Source organism: Dromaius novaehollandiae, chromosome 2 (assembly GCF_036370855.1).
Source record: "Dromaius novaehollandiae isolate bDroNov1 chromosome 2, bDroNov1.hap1, whole genome shotgun sequence".
NCBI classification, from domain to species: domain Eukaryota; kingdom Metazoa; phylum Chordata; class Aves; order Casuariiformes; family Dromaiidae; genus Dromaius; species Dromaius novaehollandiae.
In genome coordinates, this window is record NC_088099.1 from 114,158,236 (window position 1) to 114,174,961 (window position 16,726).

Here is a 16,726-nt window from a genome sequence, read left to right on the forward strand (position 1 = left end):
CTATCCAGGAGGAGCAGGATTTGGCCCAAGAGGTGAGGAGCAGGTTTGTCTAGTAATTACAGCACAGGCAGAAGCTATCGGTACTTTTGCCCTTTGTGTGGCTTTCTCACTGATACAGCTGTGGTGGAAATAAGAACATACATAAAGTATCATTTAGCTTAGTCTCAGCATTGTTTCTGAATATTTAAGTAAATAGACAGGAGCTCAGATATGAGCTGCAGCGACGAACAGACAGAATTCCTCTCTGTGTTGCATGCTGTAAAATGTGGTGGCTGAGCGTTTGCACTACAGTCTCCCCTCCATTTTTTGCATCAACTAATAATTCATTTGTTGAGAGCTCTGTAAGTAAATAGTGACAATAACAAAATAATTGAAATGGTAGTATATACTCCACTTACATAGTTATTGAAATAGCCGGATATATCCAAGAGAAAGGTAGATTTCCCAGATCAGCCCTACTGTATTTAATACGTATTTCATTGTCTGTAAAACAGATACTCCTGAGAATGGGCAGGCTTCTTCTGGGCTTTCACAGATAATGTTAATGCTCCAAAGTGAGAGGAGAAAGTTGGCACCAAGCTTAGAGGTGAAATGAAGGAGCCCACTGGGAATTTTGTTTCCTTGGGGAATCCACATAACAATAAATAGTAATGGAGAATTTGGTTGAGTTAAGGAGGTTAGTAGTTCAGCCATTTCTATTGCAGTCTTATCTGTCCGTGTGGATTTTTTCGCTGCCAGAAGTCACCAATAAATATAAAATAGATATTCTAATGAAAAAATGACAGTAGTCTCTCTTTCTGTCTTTTACACACAGAGATATTGCTTGGCCAGAATGTTAGCTAATAGAAGTTTATATTAGTGCCAAAGAAGTGTGTTAAACAAAGTGAGAACCTGGCTCTAAACTGTTACAGTTTTTTTAAAAATATGCCCCTCCATGTCTGTGAATGACTAATTTTTCCATAAATTGTATCTCTGTGTGGGCCTCCTGCTAATCCTGGTGATTCTCACCATGGGTTGATGATTTAGTTTGCATCATTCAATAGCTGTGTATATCTTCAAGTCTCCAAGATACGATGAAGACTTTATGGTGAAGGCCACTGACAGATCCTAATAAAGTTCTTGACTATGAGGGGCCTTTTCCTATCTCCTTCTTTTCCTTTTTCCATTGTGTAGTTCTTAGCCGCTAGGCCTCCTTTTCCCTGTTAAATTATTGCAGATCATTCAAGCTTTCACTACTTCTCTCTTGCTCACTTTTTCTCCTGTTCTCTCTCCGGCAGCCAGCGTCACAATTTCCTGACCTTTCCTTGAGCCTCTGCTGTGTATATTTTTTCTTTCCCAAACTGCCCATCAGTCACCCATGAGCTATCTGCCCATTTATTTCAACCGCAATTCCTCTGTCTCAGATTGTGTCTCAGAAAGGGGTCATGGGAAGGGTTTGAAGAGTGAGGTTCATTGAGGGACTTCAACCAAGAAGGTGCTGTTGGTTGGAGTCTGAAGCTTATTTCTGAAGCTATTAATCCAAAAAAAGTTTATTAAATTATAGACAGCAAGATGGAAAGAATGCTGAGCAGACAAAACTTCATATAGAAATGAAAATACAGCCTGTTTGTTAGAGAAACCTGCTGTGCTGCTTGTAGGACATCTTTGTCAGAGACCATTCTTAGCATCCTTTTCTTCTTCAGACAGATCTGAAGTGGGAGCCACCAATGCACAGCTCCAGTGCTAATACATCTGTCCCGATCCAATATCGGGAAGGTTTCGTTACAATCCCAAGGACAAGATTACGACGCTAAAACTGGTCAAATATCGTACAACCTTTTAACTTTATTTTCCACGAAGTGGAGAGAAAAGGTGGGGAAAGGCGAAGGAGAGAGGGAAAAAGGGTAAGGGGAAAAGATAAGAAAGTTGGAAAAGGAGAGAAGAAGCTAGCTACCACCACTCCGAGGCCGATGATGTTCTGCTGACTCCATTCGAATTACAGCTCAAGCTGGGTGCTTCTGACGAGGGACCCCAAACAAAGAAATCCCTGGGCAATTATAGCTTTTTCAAATTAAGTTTCCCACCCCTCACATGGTAGTTCAGACCAATAGTAATATTTAGGTCTGGGGTCTCCTGCTCCTTATTGGGTCTCATCACTGTCCCTAGATAGGCCGTTTACTGTTGCCATTTCTGCTGACAGGTGTGTCTTCATCCCTTGGGTCCCGCCATTGTCTCTCAAGGTCCTGACAAAGAGGTGGTAATTCCAGCAATTAACACTGTTTCAGCAGTGCACAGGAGTACAAACTGCTGGTAACTCCCTTATCATTCCAGTCTGCACCAGCTCTGGGGCCCTTTCTCCCCGAACTAGGGAGTGCAGCCTAAGGCTTCAGCAAATTTAGCTACTCATGCTAAGCAAGTTTTATAGAAGTTGTGCTAAGTGGCAATAATTTACAGTCCAGGTCCCAAAGTCTCTGCCCGATTGTGGTCTCGTTCAGTGCAGGCTTGGTGTGTCCTGGGTGGTCACAGGGAGACCATTTCAGGGGTCGCAGCAGCTTAGTCCTGTTTCCGCTGGGAACAGATGGCTTGCTCAGGGTTATGGTTTGCTTGCACCTTATGTACCAAGAAATGTTTAAGGCAAAAGTTCACTCATCTGTCCGCTACAACATCTTTCATATATTTTTTCCCTGTATATTTTCTCTTATTATTTGCATATAGTCAAAGATACAAGAAGGCTTCATTGCCTTGTTATCAGTGGTGTTTAATTTCAAATCCCTTTGTTTCTCTCTCTCATTCTCTTGCATTCTCTTTTTGTTTGTTTTATTATTTTCCCCTTTAGGCTGTAAGAGAAAAGTTAGAGCCAGATGATGCATTGATGTATGAAGAAGACTTGGATGATGAAGACTGTGGTGAAGCAGAATTTGAGGAAACCACAAAATTAAAACTGCTGCGTAGAATCGCCTCCCTAGCATCCAAACTGAAGGAGTTTATTGGCAACATTATAGCCACCACTGGAAAAGTTATTGTTACAGTTCTACTTGGTTCAACAGGTTGGTGCTTTTGAAAAATTTCCTCCAGAGCCCAGTAGATTATGCATTTAACAAATGAGTTTTCAGCACTTTGGCACCTGTGGGAATAACAATGGAAATTTTTAAGGGAAAAGAAATTGCTGCTGATTTTATTTAAATTAACTTTTTGGCAGGCATTGGAATATGCTGAGTTGCTTAATTTTTTTGTATTAAAACTATATGGCCCTATCATTCTGTATGTGATTTTCACAGTTACTGTTATAACCAAATGATAAATGGTTACATGTTGTAAGTAACTATACTGTGAATTCATAGATTGGATTCTGCCACTTCCAAGTATAAAAAGGAACTATGTTTTTATTGCCTTAAAAAAAAGAAAAAAAAAGAAAAGGAAAAAATAGAAAAGATGAACAGGTAAACTATGCAGTGTATAACAGAAATGATAAGCAGACTTCATATTGGCTTTTGCTGTGACTTTAATGTTGTTTGGTAAAAGTAGATGTTTTGATATGATATGGCCAGCCTCTTATAAGACATTCCATTTAGTCAGACATGGTATTCAGCTACAGACAAAGGGGAATTATGCAAGTGACTGCAGGTTGTGATGAATGGATTTAAAATTGGATGACTGAATTGTAAATTAGCAATTATCTGTCTTCTGGGATATCTGAATGGAGTTCTTACATATAAAGTATAAGTATATATACAACTGTATACTTGTAAAAGTATATAAAGTATAAAACAATAGTACAAGAAATTGTTGATGTTAAATGATGAGGACAGATCTGGTATGGCTCTCTTAGTGAGGTAAGCTTATCTGACTGACTTACCTATAGCCTAATTCAAAGTCATAAATCTAAGAAGGAAAAGAAAAAAGGTTGTGTGGATCACCATGGGGAATAAACATGACGGAAGAGAGAAACATTGGGAAAAAAATGGCAAACAGTTATAGACAAATAAATGTTTCGTTGCCATTCTGAAGTTGCATGGGTGAATATAACCCATGGAGAATAAAGAAGTATCACACAGACATGGTAGCTGCCATTTTCTTCTGAGTGTCATTTGATATCTTGTCTGCATAATCCCAGAATATGGTGAGAACTGGGAAGTGTTCAGAGGAGAGTTACAAAAAGGATGTGGGGTCTAGGAAGTCTCTATTCCAGTGAGAGACCTCAAGCTTAATTAGTTAAATACTTCCTTTCTCACTGTGCCAAGAGAAAAAAAAAGATGAACGGTGATTTGCTGTAGTCTGAAAGTACTGACAGATGTACGAAGAGCCTACATTTTTGTAGCAGACATCTCATGTCGTAGAAGTTAAAAAGTGATCCAGTAGTTAAATGATAAACCTAGGCAAACTGAGACCAGAAATAAATTTTGATTTTTTCACAGCCAGGGTAATTGTCCATATAAACAATTTATTTATGGATATAGCATATTCTCCTTCTCCTAAAGAACTTAAATAAAGACAAATTATCTCTTTAAAAGAAGGAAAGAAGTAGTTACGGGCTTGAGGTAGAAATTACTGGGTGAAGTTTTATGGCCTGCATTATGCAGGCAGTCAGAATAGGTGATCCCTGTGGTCCCTTCATGCTTTTAGATCTGTGAGCTTATGGAAACACTAGCTGGAGTACAGACAAAGCACCTTTGGCTAGAGACTCGGTCTAAAGTGCGATGTAAAAGGATGTAATAGTGAAACGCAGGTAAAATTACCGTGGGTAGCAGTCCATATATTATCAATATATAACATTAGCTTTACTATCTTACCCAGCATCAAGTGGTTATGGCACCACTGGCTTATGGCAGTTTTGCCAGTACTATCCATTGTGAAGTCCCCTGTCTTTTGAGACCATCCCCTTCCCCTTGCCCTTGCAAAGGCTGCGGATGGGAATGTGCGGGGCTGCTTTACCTCGCAGCCACCTAGCAGGGCTGTCAGAGGAGCCTGTGCTCAGCCCAGCCGGGAGGTGACCCCAACGCCTGCAGATCTGTCTGGACAGAGGGTAGCCTTTAGACATGCATTCAGTCCCTTAAAGAAAACCTAAATTGGGATAGGCAGACCTACCTACGCCTGTTACCTTCAGTGCTGTTATTTTAGTCGTTCCTTTGGAGCGTTATGCAAGTTGCCTGTGTCATTTTCTCCTGTTTTCCGCTCTCAGACATGGACACTTTTCCTGCTCCTCACTTACTCTTGTGGGCTACCCACAAAGTGCCAGATCTCCTCACCAGTTAGCCCTTTTCTTGAGTGGAATACTCTGCTACATGCACAACAGCAAAAAGAGCTTACATACGTAAGACAGCAGAGTCCATATGTAAAGTACAAGTTTCTATGAGTTAAAAGTGAAAAAAAAATCAAACATTTACTGATTATTCTCTAGATACCTTTTATTTTCAGCATATGCATCAGTTTTTTTTAATTTTTAGTGAATAACTCAAGATTTATATAAGAAGACTTTTCTCTGTTCATGCCATTTTAGCATCTTGCACTTAAAATTCATTCTGAAGTCTAGTATATTAAAAATATTGCCAGTGCTCTCAGGCACAGTGTCTCCACAGGCTGTCCTTGCAGCCACATTTCTGTTTTTTTCCACGCTTTGTGAAAAACCTGTACAAATGTCAGAGAAGAATTTATCTGGGAGAGAAGCTCTGAAGAGTGGTTATGTGCAAAGTCCTAAGGTACGGCATAAGTGAATTGAACAAAAAGAGGCATCTCCTTTTCATCTAGTCTCACAGCTGATAGCAATCTTAAGTGCTGATAGTAATAAAAACTGGATTAAATTGTTTAATAAACTTCTTGCCAGACTTAAGAATTAACAACGTATTTTCCAGACTTTTCCAAGGACCCTCTGTGTTTGTTTTCACAGGTATGATGGTGCCATCTTTGACCTCAGCTGTGTATTTCTTTGTATTTTTGGGGCTGTGCACATGGTGGTCCTGTTGCCAAGTGTTTGATCCGCTGATATTCAGCTGTCTGTGTGTATTAATGGCTATATTCAGTGCGGGACACTTGATTGGACTTTATCTGTACCAGCTACAGTTCTTTCAGGAAGTTGTTCCCCCAAAAGATTTCTATGCCAGGTGAGAGACATTTCTTTCTTGTTTAGTTGTGGGCACCTGCCGTCACACGTTGAGGCAAGTGCTCTTCCCCGTAAGGATTTGACATATTTTTATGCATAACTTCAAAAAAAAATTGTGTTTGGTCTTCAAAGTGAAAACATGTTATGGACTGAAGGGGTTTGCACAATAGAGTGGGGGAAGTCCTGTCTGGGCAGTTGGGTGCAGAGACATGGTGGTGGGTTAGGAGAAGGGGAAGGTGGCTTTTGTTTTGGTCTGGAGATCCTCAGGTGTGAGTGAGAATGATTTGGCTAAGCCAGGCAGGAGATAGAGGAAGCCAGTGCAAATGCTGATGCAAAGGCAGTGCATTAATCTAAAATAAGATAAAGTAAGGGAGGCATGTTATTGGATACCATTTATTTTCTGCTGGATTATGATTGCAAACTGCTTTTTGGTATATGTTTTTAGTGCCACTGTATTTCATTAGGTTAAATTAAATCTAAACCTTATTTCTGGTAGGCCCATTGTTCCTCTTAAGTATTGTGGTTTGAAAGTGAAAGGATATTTAGATGTACTGGGGTGAATCAATGAATGTTTTATATCTCAGTGTGCTTCATTAAAAGCAGTAACAAATGAGCTGCTTAGATACAGTCGTTGGCACTTGAATACTTATTTTGACATTTTATTTAGTACAGATTAATAGATGTGTGTTTTGTGATGTTGGAGTTGAGGAGGCTGATTTTGGAAGCATAATGTTGCATGGAAAATCAGAAAAGGACCACCTCGTTTAGGGTTTTTTGTGCCACCTAGAGGTCAGTATAGGAGAATGAATGAATTCTAGTAGTTCTGAGTAGCTAAAATCATCATAAGTTGCCTAAAACTTTTATTTTATTTTATCCCTGTGTATTAAGAAAAGAAGCAGAAGATGGCTTCAATACTCTCAAATATTTGGGTAAAAGGATATCACCTCACAAAGTTCTATCACCAGACAGCAATAAAATTTTCTCCGTATTCTTCAAATGCATCATTTCTAAAATCCCTATTATTTTTGTTATTCATTTTCAATTAATTTAATTTTCAAATAATTTAGTCTCAAACTTGGTTTCTGAATTAATTTTTTGTAAAAAGTGTACTCCTACATTTTGTGATAAAATTTCATTCAATGCAGCTATGCCACTTTAACTTAGTTACTGCTTTGTGGAATGAAAGACCTGATTGCAAGTCCAGTATCTTTACCTCACTATAGAAATAAAAAACACCTCCAGAGTTTGGATAAAAAAAGTCTCAGTGTTGGGCTTTGGAACATTTGCTGACTTTGCTAGCTTTTGTAAGCAAAAATCATGTAATCTTATTGCAGACTTTCTCTTGAACTGGCACTGTACTCTCTCTCTGTTTTACACATGATATGATGTGAGAAGCTGATATTCTAAATCACATAGGAAATCATATTTGGACACACAGAACAATGATGATGACTCAACAGAAGGTGCAGTAAAAATATGTTACTTGTTTCTCTAATCACCTTTCTTTCTTCTGTGCATTTAGTTTGATCTGCTTTTAGGGAGATGTGTTTGAAGAGCATCTAGACAGGTGTTATTGCTGCTTGGAGATACAAATATGAGTGTGAGGAAAAGCCACAAATATGATTTTTAATTAGTGGAGTAGGACTGGTATACAAGCAGTGGCTAGAGGAGGAAAATGAAAGACAGATGTACTGGAATGGTGCAGAAAAATGTTTTCACATTTCCCATCATAGAAGAAATGTGATACCTTGTTATTTTATGTACCTTCTTGATTTGAAGCAGAATTAATGCACAGTTTCCGTTAATGCTAGTGGGTGGTTTGCTTTGCATATGTAAGCTGTATAGTTTTCTCAATACGCTGAGAAAAGAGCCTGATGCGCAATATTCTTCTCTACTTTTCTCACCCAGAATATGCTGTTTAATGTCTCTTTTCAGGAGGAGAACAGCAGATCATTCTCATACTTATTCAGTTGTATGAACTCTCCTTTATTTTGTTCTGATAAACTCACTGTATGAAAAAAAAATACAGCAGATATTTGTGTTAGCGTATGTTAGCTTTTGTACCATTAGAAATTGACCTTTAGCCATACACGAAGGGAGAGGAAACATAAGGAAGAAGGGCTTTTATTTCTTCATAAAGTTTTGAGGGCTCGATCCCCAGGCTCAACTCCTCGCTTTGTGCAGTTGCAAGGGCAAATGTGAAAATTGCTCCTGTTGGGCTAATGAAGGATACTATTTCTCTCTGAGGAGCATAAGACTGGTATTTTAAAAAGCTGCTAACATTGATTTTTCTGGGTTTGAGATTCCCAAGTTCACAAGAAATGTGTAAGTTGTTTCTGGTCAGAATAACATGTGTTGTCTTTGGATAGTAATGCATGTCAGCTTGCCAGTATATCAATTGATTTCAGACTAGATGAAGCTAAGCTGTACTCAAACAAACTGGAAAGTTCTCAAGTTAACAATATTTTCAGCTAAGGTTCCCTTCATCCTCCTGCTGCTCCTTCCTTTTAAGAGCCCTTCAGCTCAAAATTCAGCGCCTGTGATTATAAGAACCGACTGAACAGTGTCACCAGAGGAAAGCAGTTTTCTTCAAAAGGGATAGTCTGAAATAAAAACCGGAAAATATATCCCCACCAGTAGACTGTGTTTTCCTCTGAATCCTTTTGGGAAGCTGCAAGCAAAATACTCCCCCGAAAACAGGATATTCGAAAACATAGCCCTCTGTATTTGCCATATTGCTATTAACTACCATAAAGGCGCTGATCTTCTACAAAGCTTCAGATCTACTGTTGTGCCTTTCTGGTTCTGTGATGTGCATGTAAAAGTGGCACGAACACTAACACACACTTAAATGCAATCCAAAGTGTGCTGAGATCTGAAGGCTAAAAAAGGTGTAGGGTGCTGAAAAGTCTGAATATAGCCAAAGTGTCTGTGTATGCCCACTAGCAGCAGAGCTTGTACGTAGCTGTATTTGCCGCTTAAAGCTTTTCCATCTCTAGGCCAAAAAAGATGGCTTTTCCATCTCACTAGCCCTTAGTGGAGAAGTGAGCAGCATCGTTCAAGGTAATGCTCTAGCTGCTTTAAAAATAGTGGTCTCAATGGCTGCAGGAAGGCCAGTGTTAATAAGGTTGAGTATATCCTTTGCTTTGGAGTTACTTATTTACATAAATTAACAGTGGATAGATACTAAGTGATCTCTGTCATACAAAATGTGCACGCTCGCTTTATTAGCTCCTTTAAAATGTTAACTGTGTTGACTTGCTGCCTTATTGAGAAACTGGTGATTTATAGAGATGGGAAAACAACAGGAAGAAATATCTATCTAAAGCAAAATTCTGAAAATATCTTATTTCTGCCATAAAATTATTTTCACCTGATTTAATAAAAACAAGTCAATGAGCTAAAAGACTTTAGAAATTATGTACACAGTATCACAGCCTGAAAAAATATGCAAAAATATGTTTGCCATTTGTACAGATTTCTGCCTCCTTTCTTCCTGATGTTGTTTATTTCGGCAAAAGGATGTAATTTGGGCAAAGATAAGGCCGTGCCAACATGAAGAAATATGATCAGTGCAGTGGTATGAAGTTTATCCTGAACTGTTAAAGTTTTTTTGGCCCAAAACTGTGCTTAGAAGCTTATTCATTTAAAAACATAGTAATTAGATGCAAATTAAAACCTATGTGCTTTCTTAGAGTTTTAGGTCTGTCTTATATTGCCTGTAGTTTCCAGGGAAGTAATACTTTTCGAAATAGTTTTAATATGGATATGTTCATTCAGGGGAAGATGTCGCCCCTATAAAGTGCAGCAAACCTAGGAGCCCAGGGAGTGCCAGCCAATAGCGATACACTTATTCATGTCTTCTTTAAGTGAATGGGAATTTGGAATTACACAACTGATTGTTTCATTGGAATCTGAGGGGGGAAGTCAAATCTAAGGTTGCCTTTTCAATATGAAAGAAATTCTCATCTAAAAAATGACTATAAATGTCTTTAAGGAGGGGCCTTTTAAAATAGGTTTTACTGTGATTAGTAATAAATATGCTCAAATAACTGTTTTATTTTGTTGGATTGTTTTTACTTTAATCTTTCCTACAGATAGAGTCAGAATAATCAGTTTGTTTTCAGATTTATCTGAGATGGGTCTAGTCCAAAATCCTCCACTTGAACTTCCCCAAAAGCTGTGATCTAGATTCAGAATGTGCAGTCCAAATCCTTTATGTATCCAGGGTAATAAATGAATAAATGCATGTCTAATAAAAACAGTGCTATTGAGTATATGTGTAAGCACAGTCTCAACACATTCCCAGATCTGTCAGATTGGGGTGCGAGACCCAGGCGTAATTTTCTTTTCTAAATTAGGAGCCAAGCATGCCAGTAAAATCTCAGCAGGAGAGCAGATGTTGCCAGTCAAAGAAGCAAGGTGCAGCTGATCGATCAGCTTGTTGGAAGTGCCTTGCATCTCTGCAGGGCAAGGCACTGGTCTCCTGCTGGATTTGTAGCTACGTTGGAGCCAAGAGCTAGGAAATAGTGTCTCACTTGAGTTGTACCCACTATTTGTCCTTGCTGCAGGCTATTTTTGACATGCCTCAAAGGTGGCTCACCTGTGAGTGATAGAGTGTTCTTCCTCCCGTATGAATTTCCGAGGCTTTGGGAGCTGTCCTGTAACCCAGTCATAAGTCTGTGTCTGATAAGACAGAGTGTTTGACATTCATTTGTATGTCCTGTATTGAGCTGGAGCAGATTATATGCCTTCTGCCTGACTTTTTTTAGCCACTCACCACCGTGCTACTAAAATACCCAGTGCCAGAGCGGAGGTGACTGGTGTGGCAGCTGAGATTCGTATTAGCTTTATAATGCACCACGGCTTAGGAGACTCTTAATACTATTTAGGAGGCATTAGCCTGTGCGATTTCTTAGAATGCTATCTTTCACTTCATTATCTTTTTTTTTTTAAAGTATTTTGCAAAGGAAGTGAATGAGTCTGTTAACAGCTTAGAAGTGCAAGCCCAGACTCCTGTTGATGAAAGCCGATATACATCCTTGCTATTGTCATAATCTCTTACTAAACTGTGAGGTAGCCCAGGGCAGTGCTGATCTGAATTGCATGACTCTGCAAAGGATGTTTTGTCCCAGAATTTTGTGTACCATACAAAGTAAGTTTCTCAGTACTGTGCTAAGGAACACTTTTGTACTGCACAACAAATAGTCCATTTTCTATCAGCTGAACCATCAGAGTCCCTGTGGTCTTCATTTTGTATTTATTACTTAGTACTGTGTGTTTGGTGTCCAGAAAGGTTGAGGCAATCTTTCCCACTTGTGTGTGCTTTTTGTTTAATGTCGAATGGGTGTATTTGCTAGCCTTTCCTTTTGTAGGGGCACTTGTAGCATCATTACTCTCTGCATGGTCACTTATTTTTTCAAAAAGAAAAAGTCAGATATTCATATTTTTGAGACATTGTCTGTTATTTGTCAGATCTAATGAAGCTCTCCAGATTTCATTATGAAAGGGTCAGACATAAAAGCCCTTGTTGTCAGGCAGCACAATTGCACAAGCTTTGTTTCTGAAAACCAGGCTAAAATCTCATGAGCAGCCATGATAGATACCAGGGTGGACAGTCAGGACTGTTCATTAAAACAAAGTAGAGTAATGCAAAGAGATAAAGACAAAGTAAAAAAGCCCTCAAAACAAGAACAAGAAACCTTGGAGGAAAGATATTGAAATGATGATTTCAGTTTATAATGAGATGTATCTTAAACATCTAAATGTTTAATGACATATTTAAAAAGAAAAAGAAATTGAAAATTTGTCAATATTGCTGTTGTTTATTTAACATAGCTAATGTAGAGAGTACTTCTAGAGAAGTTCAAACTGAAATTTGGGATGTCCTCTAGGGAGCCTGTTTGGAGTTGGTTATTTTTGTTTTTTTATTTAAGCTAGGTTTCTAGTTAATGCCATTTCTTCTTGATTGAGAAACACCATATAACCTAGTTTCAATCAGTGGTAGTGACTAAAGACTTTGTTTGAAATAAAGCTTATAATTTTCACATAAGAAGTCATGCCCTGGATACCTGAATTAAGGTTTTTATTTACTGGGACAGTGAGAAATAGGGATGTTTTGGAGAGTGGAGTTCCATTCTTCATATTGATCCAGAATGCTAGGCCTAAAGTGGCAAGAATGGGTTTTATAGGAGTCCCAGCAAGATAGGGATGCTCTTTGTGACCTGGAGCATTTCCATGAGTTGGGAGAGAAGTCACAGTCAGTTGTTGATGGAGGCAGAAAGGTAATATTAAGAAAAAACTGCTGCTTTTAAAGCAATTGAGGCTAAATGCTCGAACTGAATATTATGTCTTTATTATGCCTGTCTTGTCCCTTATCCACCCACCCTCCCAAGAAAACCCCTAAACATTTGGTTAACATGCAAAAAAGCAGAAAAGAGGAGCACCGTCTACCTTCCAGGCACCTCTGAGGAATCATGTATATCCGCTCCCATGTTGTTAATTGTCATCATAATGCTTCAGTTCTCCATCTCTTATGGAGAAAATTTTCACAATGCTTCCATGGGAAATCCTGAGAAATGGAGTCATTCTGCTTCAGGTAAAAAATATAGTTGATAAAAAAAGCATGTGGTGCAATGTTAGGCTAGGTCCCCAAAGTAAAAAAAATAGAATGCTGCTCATTTTCAGAAGCACTTTTCACTAAGAACTACCTGAACTGTAATTCAGAGTAGGAAAAAATGAAATCTCAGTAGTACAGAAACACAAATCCTCTGTTCATTAGCACTGCAGGAGACCCATGGTGGAAGCAATCCTGACTGCACAGTAAGAGGTGCTGCATGGCCGGTGCCTCTGAATTAGAGGCAGTCCCACCAGGCACTTCCACTGTCCTGCCGTGCCTCACCTGCTGTCTCAGCTGCAGGCTGAGCTATTGGAGCACAAAGAATCCCCTCCACAGCATGGGGGTTTTGCTGAGTTGGGGAGTTTTGCCAGATTTCACCCATCTTTACAGATAAGAAAATCTATGAGCCTCAAGGCTCATCTTGTGTAATAAAACCTCTTGAATTTTCATAGGAGATTCTCCTTCTTTTAAAGAAGGTAAAGGATGCAAACCTGTAACTTGGGAACAATCCTGCAGCACGTGTCATATGTCTGATTTGCTCTTTCACACATTTGGCTTCCTGACTGTAGCACAGGCTTCATGGCACAGATTTCCTCTGGTCCCCTGTCCCACAGGAGGTTTGACCTCCTCCATCCCTCAGAGACACGAGGGACCCCAGCACATTCAGGCCCGTCTCAGAAGGGATCCCCATGGGAAGTGTCATCCAAAGAGTGTTAAAGGTGCACCAGTTTTATAATTACAATCATCATTTTCAAATATGAAGTTAGGCGCTCTAGCTTCTCATTCACTTATTTCAGTAATTGGTTTTAAAACTGTCTTTAATATTCTGATAATATTAATATTAATATTGTAATCTGATTAACATCTTCTTTAGTCTATTTGATTACATTTTTTCATGTGATTTATCATAAACAGTGTTGCTTATGTTATTCCCAGTCACTTTGACAGATAAAGTTACCAGTGTTACTATGAGTCTCTTGTCACCAGAAGTTGGTTTTCATCCCATTGCTCATGGGCAATGCAAAGTCTCCATGAGGCTATGAGCTTTGTATGGGCTCTTTAACCCTTGCATCACTGAACAAGGAGAGTAAATAACTTGCAAGTGATGTTGCATAAACTTAGCAAGGATTTTTTAGTTTTACTGACAGCTAGTACAAACAAGCTGTTCTGAAATAGGTAGATTAACATTAACATCCTCTACCATATGCCAGCCACCTATTCCTGGGGCTGATAGGCAGACAATTTTCAGAATTCATGACAGCATGGCAGAAAAGTGGAAAATCTAGGTGAACCAAGAAACACTGGAAAATTCATAGCAAGTCTTCTAAGCTTCTCCACTAACCAACCCATCCAGAGGAAGGTGTACTGATTCCTAACAAATCTTGCATATTCTTTAGTTCCCTTATCGTCTTCCTTCAATAGAAGAGGCTGGTGTTGTTTATAGCCAACATTGCTCAAGGTGACTCACAAAGGAAGAGTCTTATTTACTGAATGCGGCTCAGCATTTCCTAACAAATTGAACTTTTTATAAGACTGAAGAAGGTTAATTTGATGTGGGGGTTTCACACTTTTAACCGTTCTGATGGGACTGTCTGAAATATCCAAATGGGGTAAGAGGATGGCTGGCAGTGTTCCCAGTCAGTTGTAGTAAGAAAGCCCTGGAAATGTTGCAGACCTGCTCACTCTTGTGAGATTTCCAGCGTAATGTTTGCCACATGGGCATTAAGAAATTTGCCCAAAAGTTTTAAATGATCACTCAGAGGGATTTCCTGGAGATTCACTCATCAGAGGCATATAATAAAGAATATGTCCATATTGTGCTTACTTTATAGCAGAGATGTATTCAACATTGATTTAAAATGATTAGCTCAGATTTTGGTGGAAAACCAATGGTCAAACAGGGAAGTCAGTGTAAACTTACCCAGTTTTACTAGAGAGAATTTGTTCCTTGCTGATCTTCTTATGGTTATTAATACCCAGCTCTTTTTGCTATATACTGCATTTTTTTCAAATCAGCAAATTCTTGTTTGTGCCAAGATTTATGACAAGTTAGAAACTCTCTGAAAAAGGCAATAGGTGAACTAGTAAGTGAACTGGAGCAGTTTCTCTAATAGCATAGTCCTCCCGTCCTCCCTTGCAGTCTGCCCGGTGGGTCTCCAGCCCTGTAGGTGGAGCAGTCAGAGTCCGCCCTAGCTGCTGCCATGCACCACATGCCAAATCCAGCCATGGCAGAAGTAGAGACAAAGTTATTCATGATGTACTACAACAGATTTATATCCCTCTGTCTTCCCCTTGACTTGAAAGAGATGTAAGCTAAGAGATGTGCTAAGACCTTTTAAAAACACCAGCTTTCTGCCCACGGGAAGGACCGGTTTCCAAGCTGCGTTGTGCTGCAGCAGCGAGTGAGTCTGCAACCTGGAGGCCTGGCGGGCTGGTTGGCCCCTGTTGCAGGTGGTTCTCGTTAGTGGGGAGAGGGGAGTCTTGGCAATCACCACAACATGTACACTGTATCCGGAAACCGAACTTAAACTGCAAACATAAAATCAGTCACCATCCCATGACATAATGTTGGCAAAATGCCACTTCCTTGCTGTCTTCTGTCCCCAAATAGCTGTGTACTGCCATAAGAATAGCAGAAGGTATCTCTTTCTTGGGATTTATTAAAATGTTGGGATGAGAGGGGCAGAGGCAAGGGACAGAGATTTTCCAGAGTGCCAGTGCACTGCGACAAACTTGTCTACTGATATTAGTTTGATTGAACTGGCTGCGCGATCTCTCGCAACTGAGCCTTCCCACTTTTGTGTTCACTTAGGCATACGCAACATGCATGTGCTTTTAGGTATATGATTTCCACATTCACATTTGAGTACAGACTCCCTGCCTATCTCAGGGCAATTTCCCCACAGAAATAATAATTCCTTTTTCTTACTTAATTTAACATCACCTAAGATTTACATTCAGGTGTCCCAAAACTGTCATCAAAAGCAATGTTCTTGTGGACGTGGTGCTCCATAAACACAACAAAAGGATGATTTTACCTTTGGGCTCAATTCCTGCAATAACAGTTGTCTTGAAGTCAGTGAGTGACCTAAACATGCACAGAGTTAAGTATATGAATACCTGTTTAGAGCATTGGCCATTTTCAGCAGTAGAAGGCAAAAGCTGCATTTAACATGGAGACGATTACTGTCTACTAGGACAGATTTTCAGTGGTGTACCACCAAACCCATTTTCCCACACCCTCAAAATGTAATTATGCAGCTAAAGTATCTGGTAAAACACTTTCAAATTAGTTTTGTTGTGTGGACATGCAGATGATTTTTTTTTTTTAATATTGCTTAAAGAACACAGCTCTGCATACTGCAATCGTTGAAAAAGAGCCTGGAGAAAAGGACAGAAAAAGGACAGACAGACATGAAACTCTCCCCTTCTATCAGATTCTGATCTTTGCCGCTTTGTTTGTTTATAATTAACAAAATTCTGTTGGCATTACAAGCCTGTCTTTACTGTTTTCCTGATGTCTACTTGCCAGCCTTTCTTTTCATACTCTAGCATGCCCAGAAATTATGATGATTTAGCACTTATGTAGCTCTTTGTGTTTCCAGCTTCATGTATAAACATCAACAAATGAATCATCACTCATTCTTCTGAGGAAGTATGAAAGACAGTCCTGACTAATCTCAGCAGAGCACACACAGACGAGTTAGTCATTTTCTGCACAAGAAGAGGTCTACATCATTTAGTCTAAACACTCAAAGTGGATGTACTTAATCTCTTGCTTATGTTCGTTTAGTGAAGTTGGTAACTTGTTGATAAAAATGGAACTCATGAAGTACAGTTTATAACTGATTTAGAGCCAAGTAAGCTATGCAGTTTCAATTGTGAAATTAATTAGGGCATTTTCCCCACATTTTCCAATGAACATTTCCATTACCAATATTCATTATCACTTTATCTCAATTCCTATATATTGCTATTTTCTTTTTCCTTCCCTTCCCTTCTCCCTTCCCTTCTCCCTTTCCTTCCCTTCT

At 39.2% G+C, this 16,726-nt stretch overlaps 1 protein-coding gene across 3 annotated transcripts in view; it reads left to right on the forward strand.

Annotated features, from left to right (window-relative positions):
- Positions 1-16,726, forward strand: part of PIEZO2 (piezo type mechanosensitive ion channel component 2) — a 320,150-nt gene that overhangs the window by 189,043 nt on the left and 114,381 nt on the right. For all 3 annotated transcript variants that reach the window (XM_064507195.1, XM_064507196.1, XM_064507197.1), the window contains exons 6-7: positions 2,816-3,026; positions 5,864-6,077. In XM_064507195.1, coding sequence (XP_064363265.1) covers positions 2,816-3,026; positions 5,864-6,077 — 425 coding nt within the window. The remainder of the gene's footprint in view (positions 1-2,815; positions 3,027-5,863; positions 6,078-16,726) is intronic.